This window comes from Salvia splendens, chromosome 9 (genome assembly GCF_004379255.2).
Source record: "Salvia splendens isolate huo1 chromosome 9, SspV2, whole genome shotgun sequence".
NCBI lineage: Eukaryota > Viridiplantae > Streptophyta > Magnoliopsida > Lamiales > Lamiaceae > Salvia > Salvia splendens.
In genome coordinates this window covers 23,415,136-23,441,175 of record NC_056040.1, presented here as the reverse complement: position 1 = coordinate 23,441,175, position 26,040 = coordinate 23,415,136, and the positions used below count along the sequence as shown (strand labels likewise).

At 35.7% G+C, this 26,040-nt stretch overlaps 2 protein-coding genes across 2 annotated transcripts; one reads left to right on the top strand and one right to left on the bottom strand.

Annotated features, from left to right (window-relative positions):
- Window positions 1–891: 891 nt before the first annotated feature.
- LOC121746735 (magnesium-chelatase subunit ChlD, chloroplastic-like) lies at window positions 892–8,163 on the top strand. The gene is made up of 15 exons (XM_042140660.1): window positions 892–1,258; window positions 1,543–1,721; window positions 2,174–2,258; window positions 2,334–2,650; window positions 3,017–3,140; window positions 4,324–4,416; window positions 4,897–4,992; window positions 5,822–5,962; window positions 6,115–6,327; window positions 6,510–6,665; window positions 6,831–6,938; window positions 7,124–7,258; window positions 7,528–7,683; window positions 7,766–7,886; window positions 7,967–8,163. The coding sequence occupies exons 1-15, from the start codon at window positions 989–991 to the stop codon at window positions 8,050–8,052; spliced, it is 2,280 nt and encodes a 759-aa protein (XP_041996594.1). The 5' UTR covers window positions 892–988; the 3' UTR covers window positions 8,053–8,163.
- Window positions 8,164–15,639: 7,476 nt separating this feature from the next.
- Window positions 15,640–17,882, bottom strand: LOC121746532 (ubiquitin-conjugating enzyme E2 19-like). Its single transcript, XM_042140413.1, has 6 exons — window positions 17,484–17,882; window positions 16,604–16,631; window positions 16,282–16,509; window positions 16,125–16,188; window positions 15,973–16,032; window positions 15,640–15,867 (listed from the first exon to the last, which is right to left on the bottom strand). Exons 1-6 carry the CDS (start codon window positions 17,606–17,608, stop codon window positions 15,824–15,826), a joined length of 549 nt encoding a protein of 182 aa, XP_041996347.1. The 5' UTR covers window positions 17,609–17,882; the 3' UTR covers window positions 15,640–15,823.
- Between the last annotated feature and the right edge of the window lie 8,158 nt (window positions 17,883–26,040).

Below are 26,040 nucleotides of genomic sequence, written 5' to 3'. Positions count from 1 at the left end.
AATTTAAATAAAATTATTGGAATTTCCCGTATATGTGCCGTCAATTTAATTCCTTATTTTGTGTGATTGTCAATTATTCAGCTTATATAATTTTGAGTGATGTGGCTAGGCTATTGCTGGACTATTTGCTTGTTCTGATGATGTGGCAGGAGGATTTTTAGTACTGATGATGTGGCAGGAGGAGTTTGTGGCTGGGCTATTGCTGGGCGAAAGCCATTGTGGATGCTCTAAAAAAGAAATGACTCAACTACTATAGAACGTACCAAAATAGCAAAATGACATCTACTGTAATGATGTTATTTTTTATTTTATTCAATTTATTCACAATATCTAAGTAACATATAATGAAAATATTTTATGTCGCGCTTAGCGCTATGGTTAACACTAGTTCAATCCAACACTTAACAAATGGATAATTTTCTTTCCATGAATGCAGGAGAAGCATTCAATCAATCCTCTCATATTTTCCAAATAATCTAATTAAATACACCCTGCGCAAATAGGCATAAAAACCTATTTGTCTCAAGGAATTCAACGAATTGTTGCAACAATATTTTGCTTGTTTTTCACTTTTCTTTATCGCCTAGACTATGAAATGTGTAAAATCTTGAATTGAGATATTATTATACCGAAAATAACAATGTATTATTCAATTTAAAAACATTTATTTATACACAATAGAGCAAAAGTGTCTCAACAGTAAAACAATTTAGGCTTCCAAGTAGCAAAGTAGGATTTCAAGAAAAACAAAATAACAATACTACATCGTTTTATGAATTAGTAAATCAAAACAAAACAGTAAGCAGTTTTTAAAAGTGCTGAACTGAAAACGCGACTTGAATGAAAAACAAGTGAGAAATCTAGAAAGATAAGATGAGTTGGAAATGGAAATGGAAATGGAAATGGAAATGGAAATGGAAATGGATAACATCTCTTACTCTTACTAGCGCGTCTAGTTTGAAGTTGGAATTCGTATGATTGTAGTCTAATGGCGTTTTCTTCTGCTCCAATTCCACCATTTTCGCCTTCAAATTCCTTGCTAACTTCCAAATCATTCAATCCGCTGCTTGCATTGTCCCGCTCTTTGAGGCCTCCAACATATTTCGTGCATTCAAAATCTAGGCGGGGGAGGCTGAGTGTGGCAGCTACCGTCACTCTCGATTCCGAAAATGGCTCTCTCAGAGTTGATGACACAGCCGATCAAGCTGCCAATCCCTACGGCAGACAGTACTTTCCATTGGCCGCTGTCGTTGGCCAGGTTTTCAACCGCCCTCCTTTCCATTGTAATTCTATTTCTAGACACATCTTACTGTCAGTTTTAAACAAGGAATGAGATTAGGATGGAATCAATTAAGTGATTAAAGTCCCATCAGTAATATGAACGACTGGATTTTCATGGTTGTACAGTACTCTACAAATTTGAATAATTGGCTAACTATGTGTTAGAACTGAATCCGTACTTTCATTCATTGCCCCAATCAGCTTTATTTATTACTCCATATGTGAACTCTTCTATAAATTGGAAACATCGAATTTATACAGGATGCCATCAAGACTGCTCTTCTGCTTGGGGCTACAGACCGTGAGGTTGGAGGAATAGCCATATCTGGAAAGCGGGGAACCGCAAAAACTGTAATGGCACGCGGTCTGCATGCAATTCTTCCACCTATTGAGGTTGCTGTCGGATCATTCGCAAATGCTGACCCAGCATGCCCAGACGAGTAAGGTTTACTACTTTAGAAACATTATTATATGTTACGGAATCTGAGTGATGTTAAGCAGTGATAAAATTAAATGATGGTTCAAAATTGTTTTAATGGGAAGCCAAATCGACTAATTGTACTGTAAAGACTGCTCAAATGAAAATCTGGTTTGTTAATCAGTAGGGAATTTATGGTAAGAAATGAGTGACAACTCTTAATATGTTATTTTATTTTATGGATGCACACCACTGAGTCGAGATTCTCCAGTCTTCCTGTAAGAGTGGTTTAGCTTGATATGAAATACAAATCAAATAATTTCAAAACTGAGTTGTATTGGTTCAGCTGCTTACATGATATTTTAATTGTTGTTCTGTTTCTGTTGTCTTATTCCAAAATTGGAAAATAATCACGTGGTTTAGTTTCACTGTTCGACAAGCGTTATGAGGTATCTCCTTTTTTTTAATTTAAAGGTGGGAAGATGGACTTTCAGATAAGTTAGAGCGTGATTCTGCTGGTAATATAAAGACCCAAATTGTCAAGTCACCTTTTGTCCAGGTAGTTTCTGAAGAAGCAATTTTTTCAAGTAGGATATCTGTTATACATGTTATGTTAATTTCAATTGTCTTGCAGATTCCACTTGGTGTTACAGAGGATAGACTGTTAGGATCTGTTGATGTTGAGGAGTCTGTGAAATCTGGAACAACAGTTTTCCAGCCGGGGCTTCTTGCAGAGGCTCATAGGGGAGTATTGTATGTTGATGAGATAAATCTTCTGGACGAAGGAATAAGCAATTTGCTTCTCAATGTATTGACAGAGGGGGTCAATATTGTAGAGAGGGAAGGCATAAGTTTTAGACACCCATGCAAACCACTTCTCATTGCTACTTATAATCCTGAAGAGGGAGCTGTCAGGGAACATCTATTGGATCGAATTGCGATAAATTTGAGGTAAGACTAGTGATCAGTTTGAATTTTGAATGCCCTGGTATTGAGGCTGGTGTATGAATTAAGTCACTGGGCTCCTTATTTAAGCAACAAATAGTTTCATGTCTAATGTCAAGTTTACTTTTAGACGTTGATAAATAATTCTTGTAACCAAGATTAATATTATCTAGAAGATATCTTTTGTTCAGTTATCCATTTTGATAGAATGGTGAATTTCGGCAATATAATATTTGTTTCTGTACATAGCTTGGTTAAACTGAGATTTTTTTAACCAAGATTAATAACCTCTAGATGACATATTGTGTTCAGCTATCCATTTGGTGATATTCTAGTTTTGAATTCTAAGGCTGATGACACCCTCTTCTGCAGTGCAGATCTTCCTATGAGTTTTGACGATCGGGTTGCTGCTGTTGAAATCGCCACAGAGTTTCAAGAAAAAAGTGGTGAAGTTATTAAAATGGTTGAGGAAGAGATGGACATGGCAAAGACACAGGTACTTTGTGTCTAAAAGAATAATCTTTGCTTCCTATGTCCACGAAAAACAAGCCTATCTTTCCATTTTCATCTGTCCACAAAAAACATGCATATTCCTTTTGTTGGACACTACGCCACAATAATCTTCTTCATTATCAACCTCAATTCACCAGAATATGTACACAAACACCAATATTGGGCCCACCTCGGATATTTTAAACATCTCACAAACACCATAAAATAATGTGGGACCCTTCATCCCTCACAAACATTCAACCAAAAATGTTCCAGTGACACTAAACATTAGGAATTTTTTTTCATGGGAGTATATTATAGTGTAAAACATGTTATCAGTAATCAACAATGGAAATATCAATTCCCACACATTGAAAATTTTCACGAAAATAACCCAATGTACACGTAACTACAACAAGGTAGCATACTTTTTCGTTTATTTTCAGATATAACTCCCTTAGAAAAAGAACAGTTCCACATCAATGATATCATGATGGCTTATGTGGTCTCCTTCCCAAAGAATGAGATATAAAATGGTATTTACCCTTGGTATAATCACTTGTAATTATAGTACTAATATTGTAAATGGAGATTTTGTTGCATACCCATGCTTCCATTGACACACAAACTAAATTGTTGGTTTGGAGCTACCTTGACACATTTTTATGTTTACAATGGTTTATCCTGTTTGTCAGAAGCTATCATCAAGAGTAGTAATTTAGCTGAGTGGACAGTGTCAGAGATGAAGATAGATGATTTTGCAAATACTCTTGCACACCATACTGATCAAATAGACAGTTTAATAGTTATTAGGATTCTCTTTTGTAATTTCATTTACTGTACCATGTAAAAGGGATTACGTACTTGCTGCTGTTTAGATTGTTTTGAAATGCATCTGGCAAATGGTACTTTTAGTTGCCCTGTTAATACTAAAGTGTCCGGTGAGAATGAACACATTAAATCCATGAACAACAGATTAAACAAAAACATGTACTACATGCACGATCACAAATCAACTAATGTGATTGTACATGTGTTACATTTATCAGTTCATCTCTTGTTAATGGATTTTATGCGTTTGTGCATGTATTCCCATTTCTATCATAAAAACTCCGTTCTCACTTGATCTTATTTCTCTCTATATATAGTTAATGTGTCATTGACTAATGATATTATCTTCTATGCAGATAATTTTGGCACGGGAGTACTTGAAGGATGTGAGCATAAGCAGAGATCAAGTAAAATACCTTGTCATGGAAGCCCTCCGAGGCGGTTGCCAGGTTTTTGGTTTGAAACTCTTCTTAATTTTCCTAATAAGTTCTCTTATACCATTATGAAAGCTTATACTCATTGTTACATTGACATAAAACTTTATTCTATATTGGTTAATTTGATTATACGTTTATGTATTCTTGTCTATTCTTTCCCTTGGTCAGTCGATTCAAAGGACATTCTTTAATTCCATATAGGGAGAAAATCTGTTAGTCTTATGTTAATACAACTTAACATGCAACTTATACTCTTATGGTGTCTTTTAAGTCTGGTGCTGTACTGCTAACACCAGAAACTTATCCATACAACTTGGTGAAACTCACGCGCTACCTTCTTGGGCATTTGATATTGCCAGTTGCCATTTCATTAAAAAGGATATGCATCTGTTTGTTATTTATTTTATGAGTGGTTTTATATATGCAAGTGTAATGAAAACTTTAGAAGGTTATGCATGAATAGCATATTTTGTCCATATTTTTGAATTGCAGGGGCACAGAGCTGAGTTATATGCTGCACGAGTCGCCAGGTGTCTAGCTGCTCTTGAGGGCCGAGAGAAAGTCAACGTGGACGACCTGAAAAAAGCTGTAAGTAACACTACATAATTGCATTACGTTTCTGTCATTTTATTAAAATGTCTATCTGAGAGATGCCTTAGAGTCGAAAGTGATGATGTGGATATCACTGTTGATTATCAATGTATGTAACGAATTTTTGAGCATAAGTCTATACCGGTTAGGCTTTTGCCGCTGACAATAAAGGCAAGCCAATGGTTGCTGTTTATCAGCATGCTTAGCTCATATTTGATTGGGTTGAGACTGAGTTAGTTCTTAAGGTGCACAGTTTCTGAGAGGATCAAGCTTTTATGACAAGCATCCGTTGCACATGAATCACAAATGAGTATGTCTAAAGGACCTTGAAAGCATTATAAGTAGGAATTACAGTATAACATGATCAGACCTGCCAATCAGAGATACCTGAACCATCTGATACATACCAAACTTTAGCAAAAACTTACCAACATTATCCCAACATGACCTAAATTAGCAGATAACACACCCCAATTCGAAGCTAAAAAAGTACCAGAAATATCCATTATATTGAAATCTACAAGCACTTAGTGACATCACAAATTTAAAAGATGGACAGCAGAATATGGTCGAGTTTAAATGTAAGAAATGAAGATCTAAAAGTGAATGAAAGCATGTCCAGTCATCGATCCATAACATCATTTCTTTAGAGATATTGAGAAAACAATATTGAAGATATTGATGTGGGTTTCTGATCTTCGTCTTCTTTTCTCCCTTTTTTTTAATTAAGAAGAAGAACACTGCTTAGCGATACGTTATAACCCTCTCAAGACACCTTTAAAAAAACTCTAATGGAGAGAATTATGAGAGATTGCTGTTAATGCAGGTAGAATTGGTTATCCTTCCACGTTCCAGCATTAATGAGACTCCACCCGACCCGCAAAACCAGCAACCTCCTCCACCCCCTCCACCACAAAATCAGGATGCTGGAGAAGAGCAAAATGAAGAGGAAGATAAAGATGAAAAGGTCTGCCAGTTCATTAATTTTAATTGATTTGCTTGCTTTTTCCAATCAACCATTTGTCACTAATTTGATGACTAAAGGAACTCCATTATGAGGAGAATTCTAAGGCTTGTCCTTGCTAACCATCTTGAATGTTCTCTTGTCTTTGGTAATAGGATGAGAATGACGAGGAGAAAGATGAAGAGAACGAGCAGGAACAGGACCAAATACCTGAAGAGTTCATCTTTGATGCTGAAGGAGGTTTAGTGGACGAGAAACTTCTGTTCTTTGCACAACAGGCACAGAGACGAAAAGGGAAGGCTGGAAGAGCAAAGAATGTTATCTTTTCTGAGGATCGAGGTCGTTATATTAAGCCTATGCTTCCGAAGGTCAGATGTCTGTCCTTTCATCTCATCCTTGAGGAAGCTTTACTTGGGGTCTGAGACATTAAAATGGTCAATTAGCTACTAGTTAAAATTCACGTTTACATATCTTTTCTTCTAAACTTCTACATAGAAGTGTGATTAATTGTGTAGAAACTTCTCTTATAGAGTTCTATAATGAAAAGCAGGGTCCTGTAAAGAGGTTAGCTGTTGATGCAACACTAAGAGCAGCTGCACCTTATCAAAAGTTGCGGAGAGAGAAGGATCTCCAGAAGACAAGAAAAGTTTTTGTAGAAAAAACAGACATGCGTGCTAAAAGAATGGCTCGTAAAGCAGGAGCCCTGGTAGGGTAAAAAAACCTACATCTTTTGATCGTTACTTCTGTCCTTACTAATTTTTGGTAATGCTATGGGAAGCAATATTTTGTGTCTTATATCAACCAAGCTTCTTGATATTCTCATTCCTTTTTAAAACAGAACTAGTAACTGAGATTCTACTAATTATGGCAGGTCATATTTGTTGTTGATGCAAGTGGAAGTATGGCACTAAACAGAATGCAAAATGCAAAAGGTGCAGCACTTAAACTACTAGCCGAGAGTTATACGAGCAGAGATCAGGTGCATCTAAAATACTCCTCTTCCTTTCCATGTTTTCTGGGATTAGCTTCTATCTACTCAATTGTTTCTTCACTTCAATATTGCTTCCAGAGGTGCTTTTGCATGGACTATTTTTAATTAGCATATGTAATGGGAGCTTGAAAATGAACTACTTCCATGTTCTTATTTGATGCTTGAATATATAGGTCTCCATCATACCATTCCGTGGAGATGCCGCAGAAGTTCTGCTGCCTCCTTCCAGGTCAATTTCCATGGCAAGGAAACGTCTAGAGAGACTTCCATGTGGTGGGGGCTCCCCTCTTGCCCATGGTCTTACCACGGTATGTATATCTGATGCTGTTAATAATCTGGAGCTTTTCTTGGATATGCTGCAATCAGTGGACCTGCTATTTTGTTAAGTTTCAATTCATTTACATTGCATGGATAAAGATTACCAACATCTAGCGCATCAAAGCTTCTAATTTTTCTTAAGCTTCAAATAGACGGTCTCGTATTTGAGCAGATCATGTTTTCCAACTACTAATCTTAATGTGAAGAAACTGCAATTACTAATGTATTCTAATCCCTGTTTGCCAAACCTTTTCCGTAGGCTGTTAGAGTTGGGATGAACGCAGAGAAGAGTGGTGATGTTGGGCGCATAATGATTGTTGCGATAACAGATGGAAGAGCCAACATATCACTTAAAAGATCTACTGATCTAGAAGCTGCTGCTGATCTGCCTAAACCCACTGCTCAAGAATTGAAGGTAAAAACATCGAAGAGTGGTGCAACATACTAAACCTAAATAGCTCTGCTCGATCTTAATGATCAAGTCTCATTTCTTTCAGGATGAGATTCTTGAGGTCGCAGGGAAAATATTTAAAGCAGGGATGTCGCTTCTAGTTATTGACACAGAGAATAAGTTTGTTTCGACTGGTTTTGCCAAAGAGATCGCGCGAGTGGCGCAAGGTACGTAACTTTAATTAGTACATTTAGAGCCTTTGAAATGAAGATGTTCTTTTAATGTCACTTTTGTATTAAATTTCCAGGAAAATACTACTACCTCCCTAATGCTTCAGATGCAGTAATCTCAGCAACTACAAAGGATGCTTTGTCAGCTTTGAAAAACTCATAAAACAAATGAGTTTTTGGTAGTGGACACTAAATTCCACTAAAACTAATATATAAAAGTAGGATCCACGTGTCACTAACTTTTTCAATCCATTTTCTATTATATTTCTTAAAACCCGTGCCAGGTCAAATGGTGCCAAATTTTAAGGGACGGAGGGAGTATCAAATTTATACATAATTTTTAAAATCTTTATTAAATCTATAACCAAATTCAATTTCCAGTATCATATTAATGACATGGCATGCTAGAAAGCTTACGTAATTGTGAAAATTTTTTACGTGATAGAAACTATGTGTTTTTGTACGTGAGTGTTGCAGTTTTTTATGTTACTAATATTTGTATGCAGTTTTGTTATTTTTTATTTGGGAAACGACACCTAGAATTTTATTTTTGAGTTAGAAGAGAATATACACAAAAGCTTCTGGCATGCCATGTCACGAATATGATGTAGAAGAAATTTAATCTTGTGACAGATTTGATAAAAGTTTGAAAGATTAGGTGTAAATTTGATAGTAGTAATTTTTGAAGATTGGGATAGATTTGAAGATAATTAAAACTTCTTATTGAATAGGTAAAGCTTAATGGTGAGATGGTTTTAAGTAATTAGTCCTTTATACGCAAATGTATGGATAAGTTGTATTTTGTGTCATCTAATGATTCTGATGAATTATAGCATTTCATTTTCACCACTACCTATTGTTTTGGTTTTTTGGAACAAATAAATGACATCCCCCCTCTTTGAACCTGAATGCAAAACAGTAGTAATTTCTGACTTATGCAATTCAGAAATAAATTTCCAGCTGCATTTTAATTTTTTTTATCATTAAATTTGTGGCATATTCCTTTGAGTGTAGGAGGGAGAGGCACTCGTTCTTACTCATTATTAATAGAATATAATTAAAAAAACAAAAAGAAATATACTAATTGAGACTTGTGTACTAATATTCCCTTCTCCTAGATACTCCCTCCGCCCCCACTCAACATATCCCCATTTTTGAATTTTAGGATGAATAGTTTGATGAAGTAAGTAAAAAGAAAAAAAATAGTTAGAATAAAAAAAAAAGGAAGTGAGAAATTTATTTCCAAATATAAAAAGTGAACATCTTGAGTAGGAACAATTGTACTAATTAAATTGTATTCATAGGTAGAACATTTTAAGATACATGAGTCCTTTTCCACTCTTTCATTTTCGTTCTTACTTTATTTTTTCTTCCTATTTAACCACTAAACACTTATCTATAAATTTTTGTGTAAAATAAATGTTCAAGTTTAGGTGGGACCGATTGAGTATTATAAATAGGGATAGAGTAAGTGATGAATTTGAAGAGAAGAGAAGAGAAGAAAAGTATCGACGCACAATTGTGGTATAGCTACTTGACTTGGGTGGATGTCTCCTCGTTGATCAACAATTTTTACTCCCTATTTGACGATCAATAAACGAGCCACAGATTACGATCGACGATATTAATCAAAGGAAGATGAAAGCAGCCGATTTGAGCACTTCTTCATCACCTCAACCAAACCTACCTAATGTTAATGTCACCTTCCTTCCTAGCTATTCCACATTTTGTTCAATTCTAATTAATTATGAACTAATTGTATATACGCGTGTGAATTATTACATCACATTATAGTGTCGGGGAAGAAGAGCAAAGAAAGAAGAAGAATCAATTCAGAGAGGTGATCAAGTGATTCATGTAAGAGCCAAGACAGGCCAAGCCACCGATAGTCACAGTTTAGCTGAACGAGTGCGTTTTTAAATTTATGTTCATTTATCATTAAAAAAGAATTAGTTAAATAATCATGCATCTGCATATATATCAGGTTAGAAGAGGAAAAATTAATGAGCGATTAAAGTGTTTGCAAGATATTGTTCCTGGATGCTACTATCCACATCAACATTATTAATTCAATTTTCTAATTAATTTGTATAACCACTCATCTCTCTATATGGAAAAGATATATATAGAAAATATAGTGTTTGTTGTCTTCATCATCATATATCTAATTGGATTTTTACTGGTTATCTTTATTGTGTTAATTCATAAATATATGGAGTATGTTTTTCTAGCTAAATGATCACTTATGATCTAATTCAAAACACGTTATAATTTGGTTAAATTTGATCCATGTATGATGATATGGACTCGGAATAATTATTTAATTAATTTATTGGTTTGAGATGGATGCGTTTGTCCTCACCAAATCCACACTCTGTTCATCAGTAGCTATCAACTATGTATCAATAAAGAAAATTTAATATTGTATGTCCAAACTCCAAAGGTAGGGCCTCAACAATTTGTTGAGTAATTATTAGTATAAGAAATATCTTTTTCTTTTCTTTTTGAGACAAAGCGTTTGGTTGTTTTTCTTCAAATTATCCACAAAAACTACTTCATCAAGCCCAGTAAATTTTATTTAGACGTAGTTTTGTATGTAAATAGTTAAGTAGTATGTTTTTAATGCATGTATAGCTAGTTTACCAAAGGTGTGTTGATTTTTGTAAAAAGCGTAGCTCAGTTTGTGTGTAACTGAAAATATTGTGTTTGTAAGAGTTGAAGAAATAAAATTTGTGCTTAATTTGACGTTTCTATAACTTATGGTGGAATCATTTTAGATTTGTGGTTAATTAGTACTATCGACGGTATTATGGAATACTAATATTTAAGTGGTGGTTTCGATAAATGTGTGATATAATAATATAACTCATAGGGGTAACATAATTAATGTAACATTAATTGACTCATATATTTGATACCCTTTAATTAATTAATTTATCGATTAATTTCATAATTAGTACTCCTTTGTTAATGCATGTATTTTAATTATCACATATGCCGTAGTTAATATGCAAATATCCCACGTCTGTAAATAAATGAGTAGTGATAAATTAACAAATATTGTATATACAAAGTTAGGGTATATTTGTCATTTTCTATCATTTGCAATAAATAAGGAACTTACTTATTTTACTTCTACTTTAATTTTACATTATAAACCTCTCATGTTAATTAAGGGATGACTATAATACTTTCAACTAAATATTAAAAAAAATATTGTACTTAAATTTTTTCTAATAAAGTTTTTTATTTTCAGAAATTTAAATAAATATTTTACATTATGCTTTTATATTTAAACAAAAAAATATCAAAAATGAGTTAAAAGAAAAAAGAATAAAATAAAAATAGTCAAAATTGATAATTAAATTAATAATAATATCTGATAAAATTTAATTTAAAATGGATATAATAATATATTATATTATAAAATTATTTGAAAATTAGTTTTGCTAGTAAATTATATTTGCTACACTTTCCTTCAATACTTAACGTTTTTTATTTATAATTTTTTTTTGTAAACTTATTTTTCATAAATTCATTTAAATTATCATTTTATTCGAATACCTAATTTGTAAATTTTTTTAATTTGGATTTCGTACGTACATTGTATTTTATTTTCATTTTCTTCAACTATTTTAATATTTGTGATTTGGTATAATTTGAAGCTTATGATTTCATATATTTTTTGTATAATCAATATATGGTATTTGATACTATTGTCAAAATTATATGAATAAAGATTATCTAGTATATATATATATATACATATATATATATATATAGGATTGTGATCAAGATAGAACCATTCTTAAACGTAGAACCATTCTTAAACGTAGAACAAATGCCAAACGGAGGTCGTTAGATCTTTTAATCCAATGGTGTTGATTTGCACAACAACTTCCCATTACAACCAAAACTATTATTAATGGGTGAATGCAGATAAGTGAAAAAATAAAGCATGCATGGACTCTTCTTCGTTTCATTCATTCTTCCATCAACATGTGAGTTTTTTCACATGTTGAGTCCGGAATGTCGTGAAAACATAGTCTAATATGTATGATTTTTAATCTTGACCATCATTTTTTCCTCATCCAATGAATAAAATATGTAGAGTTCTAGGTTCTACACTTAAGAATGGTTCTATCTTTAACGCAACCCTATATATATATATATATATATATATATATATATATATATATATATATATATATATATATTTTTGAATATATAAATAATACTATCGACCTTCCATAATCGAATTACCTCTATCATGTTATCATTTGATGCACTATAGAATATACAATATGAGTTAAAAAATTATAGGGATTTATTATATACTCCTTTTCACTATATCAATTTATCTAGTAGCCATACAATTAAAGGATATGCCATATGTTGGGTGCCACGGGTTGCTATCAACAGACCACCCCTATTATGAATATTATTTAATGCAATGTAAAAATAATTATGAAATTAATATTAAAATATTTCAGTGAAATATTGAAATTATAGTGATTTATCAAATAATTTCAACTTTACATGACCTTATCAATTTGTGAACCACGGGCTATATATTACTACTAGATTGTTTGGAGTATTATATTTATTGAGTCAAACAATATAATATTAATAATATTTTATAGCAATGTCATATATCCATATAATATCATTCAATGATAATAGTTTTTTTATTATATAAAATTTTCATTTGGAAATCTTATCAATGTATATTATACTATATAAAATAAATAAATAAATATTTCTATCTACTAGCAAAATATTATTTATAAAAGATAATAAAATATCTTTACAAAGAAATATATTAAAAAAATAAAAAGAATTTTTTTTGCAAACGAACAATTTTTCTCTTATGAAATATCTACCAATATGTATATAATACTTGTGAAATTAAAAGTTAAAAAGTAAAAATAAAAAAAGCAGTAAATAAAAGAGTATTTTGCCCAATTTTTACTTTGAATAAAAAGGAACAAATTATTTATCTTCATATCATTGTCATAGTTTAAATAAAATGAATAAATAAATTTATTTCGTTAATATACTATGAATAATTGTTCTATCTAAAATTTTACTCCATCTTTTTAATAACGGCGAATATCTTCAAGAAGAAAATCAATTACATATTTTAAACAATATATAAAGTGAGGAAAATTATAATTTTCCTCCTATAAATGTTAATAGGGTCAAATTAGTCATAAAAGTATGCAATTAATGAAGTTATCAATTAAAAATAATTTGATCTTATCCTATTCAAATTTGAAGGACATTTTGTACATACAATTTTTGTCAATTTATCTTTATTCTAAATGAGTAAAACTACTCAACGTTAACGCCCATTCCATAAGTATCTTTATTCTTAACCCTAATCTCAACTTCAGTTAATATATACTTAATTACGAGTATACTGATCAATTATTAAATTAGTCAACCTTAATTTATGTGCCAACATTATAACGTGAAATTAAATTAATGTTACATAACCCTATTGTAACATAATTATCGTATTTTCTTAACCCTACCGATAACCTTATTTTATGTGCCAAAATGATACACTTACAAGCATAGAAATATTTTGTTGGGGGCTCAAGTTCAATTAATAATGAATGCGACACTATTACATGACCAGTCCACTACATTTATCAAGAATAACAACTAACTATTCACCATTTAAAATTTTAAATTAAGATAAGAAATCTATCTAACCTAGCTACAATGCACTAGAAGTTAACCCTTCGATCACTTGACCCATAACAATTAAATCAAGTAGATATCGAGATGGGCAAGTGCATAACCAACAAATTAAATATTATATATTTTATAAATATAGCTAGATGCAATGCATAGTCTTGAAATGTGGGGTAGCCCTATATCAAAGAGGATGAACAATGTGTGTTTCCCTAATTTGATAAAAGATTATGAACCCACTTTATATTTCACTCTAAAAATTTCTCTCTCATATGGAATTCCTTTTGACCAATTGCTATTTTGTTGTATGTTATGTTCTTTTGTGGCATGGCATGTCCCCATTCTAACAAGTTTGATCTATGTATAATCGCTTTATATTCTTTCATGCGATCATTACTCATCCTATCAACTCAATATATCAATGTCTTCAAGATATCTACGCAAATTAAGAATTAATTATGGATTCATGCCAATTAACATTTTACTATCTTTTTAACCCTTTTTGGTGAACTCGAGAATTACAATAATTTGATATATAGTATTTTTAACATACGTAAAAAATCTTTGTAAATGATCATGAGTAAAGGTAATAGGACAGGATAAAATATAATTTATATGGAGTATTTAGAGCAATATTATTGTGGAATACCAATTACTAAAACTTAATCCCGTACAATAACATACTATTGTATATACGAAAATTCCAACGTTCCATATTATTTATCGACGGAACCTCAAAGCCCAACTCATATTAATAACATACATTTCAATCATATGGTGATATATAGATTTGAATAAATTTTTTAAAATTAGGTTGATATTGTTTTTGTAGTATAAAATGGTCACATCAAGAATAAAACTCATGAGTAAATAGGTGTTAGGGTCACATGATGATGGGATATGCTAAATTCTTTTGTAAATAAGAAAATACTAGAGAGTAAATTATAAGGATTGAGTGTGGCAGTTTTATAAAAAAAGAATAGTTATAAATACTTATAATTTTGGTGGACATGTTTTTTAGGTAATTGTTGAACATTTTTATGGATGAAGAAGGTATATGTTATTGTTATGTATACATGACTTCAATAGCTATAAACTATATGTGTGGGTGAAAGTGAAATAAGGTAAATCTTAGCTAGTATAGAGAATAGTAAAATTAAATCAATTAATGAAATTTTAAGGCCTAAATGGGCGGCTTCAATCTGGGCAAAAACCCTATCTAATCTCTTGACCTTCTGTTCATTTATTTATTATTTAGTTCAAAAAATGGCTAATAGTAAAAAAATGAATCAATTTTTAGTTAATTCAGATTTTCCCCACAAATTTCGAAAGTGTGAAAAAAAATATACGAACTTTGAATTTGTAATCCTTTTCCCAAAAAATTAATTTCACCAGATTTGACTGCGGTTTGTGAAAAAATATACTACTATGAAGTTTGAATATTGCAAAAAAAAAATAGTACTTACTGCATGAACTTCGAATTTGTCAATCAAAGAATGCCAACTTTTGGATGATACTAACACCTAGATATACTACATCATTGAAGAAATATTATTATTATTTTTTGTTTAACCACAATTCGCGCATTAGCATATCCAAAATACAAAAGGTAGAGTACATAGAACATAAATTGGAAAATTTGAAAATAAAATGCAAATTCAAAGCAAATTCTAGTATAATTAGATCATGATCATTATCAGTACAAGTCAGGTTGTACATGATCATCCCATGAAAAAGAAACCTAAGATTAGATAACCATAATATAAACCATATTAGCTCTATAATAAGAGAGCAACTTGACCAAAGTATTCAACAAAGCAAAAGTTGCTAGTATATTTTTTGACAACATTTGAAGTTCGTGTATTATTTTATTAATATTCAAACTTTGTTTTTCTGAGGCATTTTATTATTTTTTGATGAACATCAATCCCGATGTTTTTTGTTGAGGTGGAATCTCCAATACATTCAATTCATTATTATCACTTCCAGCACTAAATATTTTACCAATCCAAAATTAAAAAATTTCTTAAAGTTCATGACATAAGTATAGTCTTGAAAAGTTTAAGTAACATTGGGATATAGTATCATTCAACAATAATTCATTGTGGACCGAAAAGGTTCACTTCTCAACAACGTTTAAAGAATTATGCCAACACTGTAAATGTAACTTGTAGCAGTAAACATTTAATTTTAATCAATTCTAAACCCAATTCCATCCAACTATCTTTCTTTCAGACCACTGGCTTGTACAATTTCTCCACCATTTTCCGGTACTCTGCAACCCAAAAAATCATAACAAAAAGATTTTAATTCACTAGTATTATCAACATTTATTTGATAATATTAACCCAGCAATGAGTATATAAATAAATATTTATACCTTCTTGGTTGCTCCAAAGGGCTGCTGCCTGGGTATTAAGTGGTGAGCTTATGTTGGGCTCTATTCATATACAACCATTGCTCAGTTAGTATCACAATTGATATCAATAAACAACTACATCTATACATCAATAAACATTGTTGATGTATTACCTCCAAGCAAGCTCTGAATCGACAGCAAGATAGTTCTAACATCATACGCGGATGACCACTTATCCTGCATATATTACATTATACAGTGAGTTTCGGCTGGCAATGACGACAGAAGACAAAGCTAATCGTGAGTAATAGTAGTAGTAGCAGTGGTAACCTGCAATATGTCCAAGCATATGTTCCCATAAATATCGACGTTAGGATGGAAGCAAGATGTCTCGAATTTGACCTTGGGAGCCTTGAAAGGATACTCCGAAGGGAAGGACAGTGACAGCTTGTAATCAGTTCCTTCAAAGACGGTATCTTTGCTGCCGCTAATCGTCCCTTTCCAGCAAAAGATGTTGTCTTCCTCGGGGAAGGCAGATATCCCAGAATCACCACCCATCTAAGGATTATTAAAAGCAAATCAGAATGAGTATTAGAGCTTACAAGGATTCAAATAACTGTTGCACCATATGACACAAAGCAATAGTTCTTACCATCAGGGCCATTAGCTCAGACTGCAATCTGTTTCAATGAACAAACTTGAGACAGTTAGTCATCGACATTATAAAAGAAGGCAAATGGATCAAGTCCGTAGATATGCAGGTTAGATGGATTACAATAAACAAGAAATGAACAAACTTAAAGGTGAAAATTTCCTAAATTACTAAATAAAAAGAGTGCAGCACCCTGTAATAACAGCTATCATCATAACCAACTTGATATAGCAAGCACAGAACCAGAGATTAGCATCAACAAATAGGCAACTCCAATATCCCGCCAATAGTCAAATTTGGTGCAATTCAATACATTATTTTGATCTAATCCAATAAAAGGAATCTAGCTCTATCCATCAAAAATGATGTTTGCAATCTTCAAATTCATGCATATAACAAAATTAGGCATCGAGCTCTATCCCATCAAGAATAACATTTTCTTCAATAATATGTAAAATTAGATTAGTCATGTTATTATCAAATTAAATCTGCATAGAATAATTTACCACAGACATAAATACCCTTTTCAAGCCAAAGTTGATGCAATGTACTCACCCATGTTCATTTACCCTAGATTTCAACTGTAAATGCATCGCACATTGTAATCCACAATACACGACGATTTTGTTTAATTCCTTTAATTCGATACATTATACAACAATAGGTCATTTATATGGGTAGATCAAGCAAGAAAAGCAAAGAAGATTGTGGAAACCCCTAAATACCAGAGAATTGAACCCATCTTCATTGAAACTACGAAGGCCAAAATTGAAACCCTAAATACAACAAATAGATCATCTAGCACACGAGCTGAGGAAATCGGATCTTAAAAATTGAAGTACACCGCCACAAAGGAAGAGAGTAATAATCCGAGGAGTACCTTTTCAAAACGGACTGAGTATCAACGGTTTTGGCGGCGGGAACAGTCTGTTTGGGAGGAGCGGCGGCGGCGGCCGGGGTGTTAGGGTTGCTGTCCTGGTGGTGGGTGTTAGTACCGGTGGCCATCGAAGAAGAGAATGACGAATTTGATTTGAACAATCGAATTTGAAGAGAATGACGAACGGAGATCCAGAGATGAAAATTCTGTGCAAATCGGAGAAGAAGAGACAGTTTAGAGAGAGAGAGAAAAGGGGATCTGTCACTACTTCTTCCGCGATCGCAGAGAATGGAGAGTGAGAGAGAGCGAGGATGAGAGATGATGAGAGAGTGGGTTTATAAAAAGAAAGGGGCTTCTCGATTTTGAACGTTACAGCAAAGGTATGCCTGTGTTTAACGGCTAGTTTTTCAATGTTCTTCCTCCATTGCTAATCAATCTTCTTTTATCATCTTATTCTGTTCCATAAATTAATAGGCAAACTTTTCTTTCTTATGACATAAATTCATTTATTAATAAAATTTTAATCAATTTTTTTCTATTTCTTCCACTTTATTAATTTTTGAATTCAAAATCATGTCATTTTGACCGATGTTATGAAATATTTTTTTTTCATCCGTCTCTGAAAAATATGAACATTCTAATTTTGATAATCCAATAACACTATTAATGATGTGAACTCCACTCTCCATCAACAATACTTCCATTATTCTTTCTCTACATCTTTTTTATTTTATCAGTTATGCATTAAAATCCGTACGAACCAATTGTTTGTTTCAGGAACTATGTACTATAATGATAATAATGGCACGCGGAACTGGGCTTGTTTTAATTAGTTTTCGGGCCCATAAATCAGGGATGAAAGATTGAGCCTAGTATAATAGGCAACAAATGACCCTAAGAATGAACTCTTAATTAAAAACTACTATAAATTAGTTTGTTATAAAAAGTTTATGCTCCCGGATATAAAATTGTTAATATATATGTAAAATCAAAGTAGCATCCAAATTGTTAATATATATGTAAAATCAAAGTAGCATCCAAAAAACTAAACTCTACCTTCCCTACTTTTTCTCTTCCTATCTCTTACTTTACTCATTTTTCTTTTCATCTCCCTTACTTTAACAATTTTTATCACTTAATTTACCAATTGTGCATTAAAACTTGTCAAATGTTTCTATTTTTTAATACAGAAGGAGTATTAAACAAGTGTTTTACAAGTGAAAGTTACAAATACAACACTCATGATCAGCATTAAACAAATATATTAAGAGTAAAAAGATCTAAGAAGAGTAAGGTTGGGCCTAGAACAGACATTAGTCTTTCACAATTCACACTTTTATCGAAGATGTCTAAGGGAGACTAGTGACAAAATCCAATACCCTAGATCTGCCCACAAATTTTCGGCCATTCACATGATCATGCAAAACCCTCACACAAACAGCAAATTGGCTACTGACGATAAAAATGAACGTTCTAATTACAAATGTTATAGATTAAGAGTGTACACTACACGCGGACAGCCCCAATAGCCCCGCCCCCTTTTTTTCCACAGCCCCAGTTTATTTGTCGGCGCCTATGAAAAACCTTGTCCGCAGCTATAAGGTGGACACTTCCAATAGCCCCAAAATTTTTATCCACTTATCATTTTATTTTATTTCATCTATATTAAATCAATTAAAATTATCGGAATGTAAATAATTAGAAAACGAGGTAATTGGGACCGAATATTCGTTGTATTGGAAACGGTAAAATTATACAACGAACAGCTAAACACAATACACATAAAAAAACCGCCACCGTCTACTCGGTGGCGGAATCGGATTCCTCCTCATCTTCTCCGCCGCCTACCCCGCTGCCGCCGGCCGCCCCAGTAAAACCCTCATCAGACAAACCTAGCCGGCGCTAGATCTCCCCTATGAGTTTCCAGTATATACCCTTGATGACCGGGTCGGTTGCGGTCTCATAGAAACGGCAGTTGTCCTGCAGTTGTTTCAACAACTGGACATCTATGTTCTCCCTCAAGACCTCGCGGGGACCAGGGGCCATGGGTTGCGGTATATGGGCGGGCTGCGGGATGTGCGATCCAGACGCGGCCGACGATAGGCAGGAGGAACTTCCAGCCACTCTAGCGCTTCGGATAGAGGCATGTTGTCCCGGAGGGCGTGGGCGCCTAGAGTGTGTAACGGAGGGCTCTTCGGTTTGCTCGTCGTTGAGGTCGAATGATTGCGAGCCGCTGCCGCTGCCGCTGTTGTAGTCCCCGGCTATGTTGTGTCTAGTACGCTTCGCCCCATGAGCTCCTGCCCGCTCTTGCACACAGATGGCCCTGAATTTCGGACAGTGCTCGAGAACAAGATACTCCTCCCACATGGTGAACTTCGGCCAGCCTTCCGTGTTGAATTGGGACATTGACAGCGCCTTCACGTTGGCTTCGCTTCGGCCACTCTCAGCACTGAGCAGGTTGTTTTCGTATATGCTCGCGAACCGCTTGGTGGCATGCAGAATTCTAGACCATTTTTTGCGGAGCTGTTCCCCGTCACGCGGTCTGGCGCCTCGAGGTTTGAACTCGTTGTATGCCAACAGGATGCGCTTTCAAAAGCTCCCCTCGGTCTGATAGGTGCCCACTATGGGGTTCGATGTGACGGCATCCCACGCCCGCGCAACAGCAAGGGACTCCACTTTGGTGTAGTGCACGGCCCGTCCACCCCCTGCTACCGGCGCTGCTGCCCAAGCCGCCACCTCCACTACCGGCGCCGCTTCCACCGCGGCTGCCGCCGCTACTGCCGGCGTATCCGGTACGCTCGGACTGAGCAGACCCATCATCGTCTCTAGTGCGTCTCGATCTGCATCGGTTAAAGGAGATTGGCTGGAACTCCGGCCGCGGATGGTTAAGCGCGTCGAGGTTGGGTCTGTAATCTCCAAATGCCGAGCGGCTCAAATTCCTCTGAAAGGTTGGGGCGTGGGGCTCGACCTCCACGGCTGAGATGGAGGAGGAGTTGGACTTGATCCCCACGGAGGGGGAGTTTGACTCCAACCCCATGGCTGGGAAGGATAGCCACCATATCCCGACGGCTGGGAAGGATAGGCGCCATATCCCGATTCGTCAGTGCCGGGTGATTCGTCGTCTCCACCGTGCATTTTTAGAGAGTGAAAGTGTAGAGAGTGAATGAATGGAGAGTGTGTGAAAAGGGTGTAAAATGGGTGGTGGAGGAGTGGTATTTATATTACTCCCTCCGTTTCGCCATAGTTGAGGCGGAACTTTTGGGCACAGAGTCTAAGAAAGGGATGTTTAGTGGATTAAGTGGATAGATAATAAAGTAGATGAAGTAGTTGGACTTTCTAAATTTGAATTTCAATTTTGATTTGAACCTTTTATTTAAACTTGAAAAAAAATCTTTTTATAAATTATTTATTCATTTATTAATAATCCACATTCAACATTTAAATTCTGAGATTAACAGAGAGATAGAGCCGAGTATACATACACTTGAGTAGAATGAAAAGTGTTTTTTTATTAACTCAAATTGGCAGCTGTAACATTTCAAAATTCAATACAAACACTTTACAAAAATTTAACCAAAATTCTGGCGCCACTAAAGATTTGATCTAATTAAAGTTGGCGCCACTTTCCACTCTCTCTATTAATACTCCACTGCTACCAACAAATTTGTCAACCACTGCCATTACACATTAAAGAGCTCAACCACCAAATTTGTCAACCACTCCCTCTCTTTAGCATGCTGAAAGGCATTGAATGCTCATAATGGGGCATCAGGAGTACTCCTCAGAATTCAAGAACCAAGTGGTTCAATTCATCATTGGAAGGTGCCTGGGCAGTGTACCTCCTCGCGGCACACTTAAGGCGGCACAGCTCAAATTTAAAATCTCCCGGCAAACCTGTACACGGTGGTGGAATGCTGCAAAGAAACAACAACAAAGAGGAGAATCAATGCAATTGGTAAGTCTAAAAAAAGTGAGGTCTTACCCCCAAAAAGTTGCATCTGGATGTTGTGGTACTCAAGAGTATGCATTTCTCAAAAAGATGCAACCTCTTAAGTGTGGCAGCCGGTTTAGGTTGTTCAAAAGCAACTGTTTGGAGGTGGGTTAAGGCTGGCCTAATTAGGCCACACACATTAGCCACTAAGCCCAACCTAACAGCTGCAAACAAGCTGTTGCGACTGAGATTCACAGTTGAATTTTTAGAACTAGACAGGATCTTGAACAAGATCAAGTTCAGGAACATGTACAACACCATACATATTGACGAAAAGTGGTTCTACATGAAGAAAGAAGCTCAAAGATTCTATCTTGCTCCAGGAGAGGAAGAACCTCATAGAGCATGTCAAAATAAGCAGTTCATATAAAAAATAATGTTCATGTGTGCAGCTTGTAGGCCATTGTTTGGTGTGGTGAAGTCTTGTTTGATGGAAAAATTGGAATTTTTTCATTTACCAAACAAGTTCCAGCCAAAAGGTCAAGTAAAAATAGAAAGGCAGGCACTTTGGAGACAAAACCCATAGAGAGTATCACAAAAGATGTGACCAGGGATTGCTTGATCAATAAGGTAATATTTGCATTTCTTTAATGCAATTTATTTATGCACATCAGCCATTACATACCAATGTACCTACCTACTCATGATACACTGGTAATGAAGCTTTGTAATGTTGTGCAAATGATGATTTAATGCATGGCACCTTGTTGAGAACATATATTGCCTGCCATCATAGCCAAGTGGCCAGATGGGGCAACTAAAGTTCTCAAGACACAACAAGACAATGCAAGACCACACATCAAAGATCCAGCTTTCAAAGAAGCTACACAACAAAGTGGTTTCTCAATATCACTTGTGCAACAACCACCTAACTCACTTGACACTAATGTCAATGATTTGGGTTGGTTCAGAGCAATACAATCACTGCAAACTCAGACTGCATGAAATAATGTGGATGATTTAGTCAATGCAGTGGTGCAATCATTCAATGAATTACAGCCACAGACTTTGGACAATGTTTTCCTAAGTCTTCAAGGCTATTTTATGGAAATCATGAAAGTCCAGGGTCATAACAGCTACAAGCTGCCCCACATAGGGAAAGCACATTTAAGGAGGATAAATCAACTTCCAATGGATCTAGAAGTTCCAGTGGAGCTGGCTATGCAAGCAATTGCTTATCTGCGGAACCAGGGGAGCAACCAGGGATTGGAGATGATTGCTCAGTCCTTAGGATTATGAAGGTATAGAAGAAGCTTTTGTATTTTTTGGATAGGCTGCTGATAAGGCTAATTTCATGCATAGGTCTAGGGGATAAATCCGTGAATTTGCTGGGTCTAACACATGTTTTAAGCCAGGTGTATAGAAGAAATTCGTCAGGTCCAGGAAAAGAAGGAGACAATCACACGCCCAAGGAAACTGGCGAATAAGTGAACGTTGTGAAAAAAATTGCAAGACAGAGTAAATCTCAGAACTGAAGGGGTAGAATGGAGATTTCTACGAAGGTTCTAGAAGATTATGTCCGTGTCTATAAAAGGAAGGATGCATGCATTCTGGAGGGATCTTCTCGGTGGAGACCTCACCAACAGTCTGCAGCTAGTTCACTTTTCTATACACTTGGGTTCTTAGAGAGAAATTCAGGGGGTTTCGCGCTTGGGTTCACTTTCAGCTTTCTCGCGTTTTCAAGCTGTGGTGTAACACCGTCCTGTTGAGGGCGAAGAAACAAGTTCCCATTTAATTTCTCGCATTTTATGGTTTCCACCGAGCTTCGCTATTCGAAGCTCGGCATTCTGTTTTATCGACTATTCCCGTGTTTTATGAAAGTTTAATTTTCTGTTATGTCGATAATGTTGATTTCTGTTTTTGCCGTTGTGATTTTCTGGAGTTTGAGCTAGCTTACTTGTTTTGGATGCGTTTCGCAATTGTTTACTGAATCTGTGCAGAGTAATGGCTGTATCTGAGTGATCGGAGTTTGTTGGTGAATGAATCGGAGGTTTGAATTTGGTTTTGTAGCTTGATTGTGGAAACGTTTAGATTCGAAGTTGATCGGAGTAGATCTGTTAGATCGGAAGTTATGGAGTGGAATCTAGTTGTTGTTGGTTTCGGATTGCTTGGATCCGAAGTGGATTAAGCGTTCGACGTGAAATCTGAGCAGAGTTGGTTTATTTTGATGCCTAGTCTTCGAGTTTTCATTTCGCTTCGTCTAGTATATGTAGATCTGCGTTATTTCCGGCTTGTCGTAAGTTTCCGACGACCAAACTTTTACATTCTGTTTGAATCTGAGAATGTGCTCTGTTTCCTTCATCTTCGTGTTTAATTCCGTTGAAGAAATGCATGTCTTGTTAGTTAAGTGCTCAGTTAGTTATTTACAGCTTTATTAACCGTACGCGCTATTTCTGGGTCATGGTCCCCACTGTTAATTGATTTCTGTCTAGCTAAATTAGGTAGTCGTTTACACGGTCTAGGAAGTGAGTTTAATATACCAAAGTCTCGATGATGTTTGATCTCAGCATGTTTACAGTTTTCTAGGGCTAGCGTTTACATTTCCTGCCTAGGTCTAGTAGTAGTTATACCTCAACCCTGTTTGCGTGGCAGCAGCCGCCTTTGTCAAGAGTCTCTAAATGCTTTCTTACGTGTCCATCTTCGTGGGATCGACCCCTGCTTCTCTATAATAATCCATAGTATTCGGGTTGAGGGATCTTTGAAGGAGAGTTTGTGTGTACAACGACAGAGTACTCCTTGTTACATTGAGTTCCTAGACCAAGTGATCTAGTGGATTCATAGGACTTGGTGTCTCGACCTAGCATCGCATTTTCACAACAAACGAAAACACATAACAAACTCTGCCACTTCAAATGGCGTCATTGCCGGGGATGGATGGCGTATTTTGTGATTGTTTTTAGAGGTTTTTGGCGTACATAGTTTTGATTTATTTTTCTTTTATTTTCAGTTTATGAGCAGAGGCTCGCTGACTGGATTCTGGAGTAACTCATCTGGGTGGAGGGATGATAGATTTATTTGGCAGATCAAGGACACAGCATCCACGGTCACCACCAGATCAGGGTTATCTACAGGAGATCCATTTCCGTTCGGTTCGGAAAGTGAATAGGATTGGAATTCATTCGGAAGAGAGAATCCCAAGTCACCAACAGAGTCGGAAACAGAGTCAGAAACAGAGGAAGTAGTCATGGCGCAAGTAGTAGATCCAGATCCAGAGATCGGTTCGTTAACCGCCCGTTTAGATGGAGAACCAACTCAAGATATAGTGATGAATCCACGCCAGAGGACTATTGAGATCAAGACAAACGTACTCGACATCTTGCCAACGTTCTCTGGGCGTAGAAATGAGTGTCCGTACGAGTTCTTAAATGAATTCAGTAAGTTGTGTGGTATTCAGAAGAGGTCGAATGATGCAACAGGGGAGGATTATCGCCTACGTGCAATTCCGTTTGCCTTGAAAGGGAAAGCCAACACGTGGTTATTGAGGCTGCCCCCGGATTCTATCCGCACATGGAGGGATTTCAAGTTGGAATTCTTAGATTATTTTTTCCCATCCAACAAGACGAATGCACTGAAAAAAGAAATATTAGAATGTAAGTAGGATTACGACGAATCTTTGATTCAATATTGGTCGAGATTCAAGGGGTTGTTGGATGCATGCCCGAATCACCGAATGATAGAGGCAGAGACCTACTCTCTGTTTTAAGAAGGGGCGACTCCTGAGTCGAAGGACTTAATGAATTCCTCGAGTGGGGGGAATTTCACAAGAAAGAGGGGAAGTGAAGCAAGAGAAATCCTGGAGAAGTTGATCGACGCTAAGAAGGCGTACGATAACCCTAGGAATTCAGTGAGGAGAGGATCGGTGAATGCCATAAGAGAGCAAGAAGATGATAAAGTAGAAGCAAGGATTGACAGGCTCGAGAAGGCTCTTTTGAACGCGATTGAAAAGACAATTCCACTAGCTTCACAAGGGAATGGGAAATCTCCCGGTCCAGGAGATAATCAAATTCAGCAATATTACGGGACCCAGGAAGGAAATTATCAGGCCCAGGTCAATGCAATGGGAAGTTGGAATCCCGATGGAAGCTGGAATCCAGGGAGACAGAGAGACGCACCCTGGAGGAACCATCCAAATTTCAGATGGACTGACAACGAACAGAATCAGCCAGCACCATAACAAAATCAGCAGTTTGCACCTCAGCCCGAGAGACAAGGTAACTGGTCAGGAAGGAACCAAGAGGGGCAGGGCAACTGGATCAATCGGAACAAAGGAGACCACTCGAGCTGGGGAAACAGAAATCAGAACAATCAAGGGAACTCTTATGTACCACCGCACCAAAGGAATTTTCAAAACAATTACTAGGGTCTAGGAAATCAGTACAACAACTCTTCAGGAGGTCAAGGAAACGCTCGTCAGAATCAAGTGAGTGGACCGACTCTGAGTATAGGGCCAGGGCCCAGTCAGCCACCAAAGAGTATCGATGATATGGTGCACGACCTCGTCAGTTCTCAGCAACATATGCAAAATAACCTGCAATCGAACAATGACGTAGTGCACAAGCTTCAAGACGC

Excerpts from the sequence above, each read along its gene's own strand:
- LOC121746735 (XM_042140660.1), top strand. The coding sequence starts at position 989 with ATGGCGTTTTCTTCTGCTCCAATTCCACCATTTTCGCCTTCAAATTCC. Across the intron at positions 1,722-2,173 it reads GACCCAGCATGCCCAGACGA|GTGGGAAGATGGACTTTCAG; the intron begins GTAAGGTTTACT and ends TTTAATTTAAAG. Across the intron at positions 2,651-3,016 it reads CGAATTGCGATAAATTTGAG|TGCAGATCTTCCTATGAGTT; the intron begins GTAAGACTAGTG and ends CCTCTTCTGCAG.
- LOC121746532 (XM_042140413.1), bottom strand. The coding sequence starts at position 17,608 with ATGGCCACCGGTACTAACACCCACCACCAGGACAGCAACCCTAACACC. Across the intron at positions 16,189-16,281 it reads TATGCTTGGACATATTGCAG|GATAAGTGGTCATCCGCGTA; the intron begins GTTACCACTGCT and ends TAATATATGCAG. Across the intron at positions 15,868-15,972 it reads CCTTTGGAGCAACCAAGAAG|AGTACCGGAAAATGGTGGAG; the intron begins GTATAAATATTT and ends TTTGGGTTGCAG.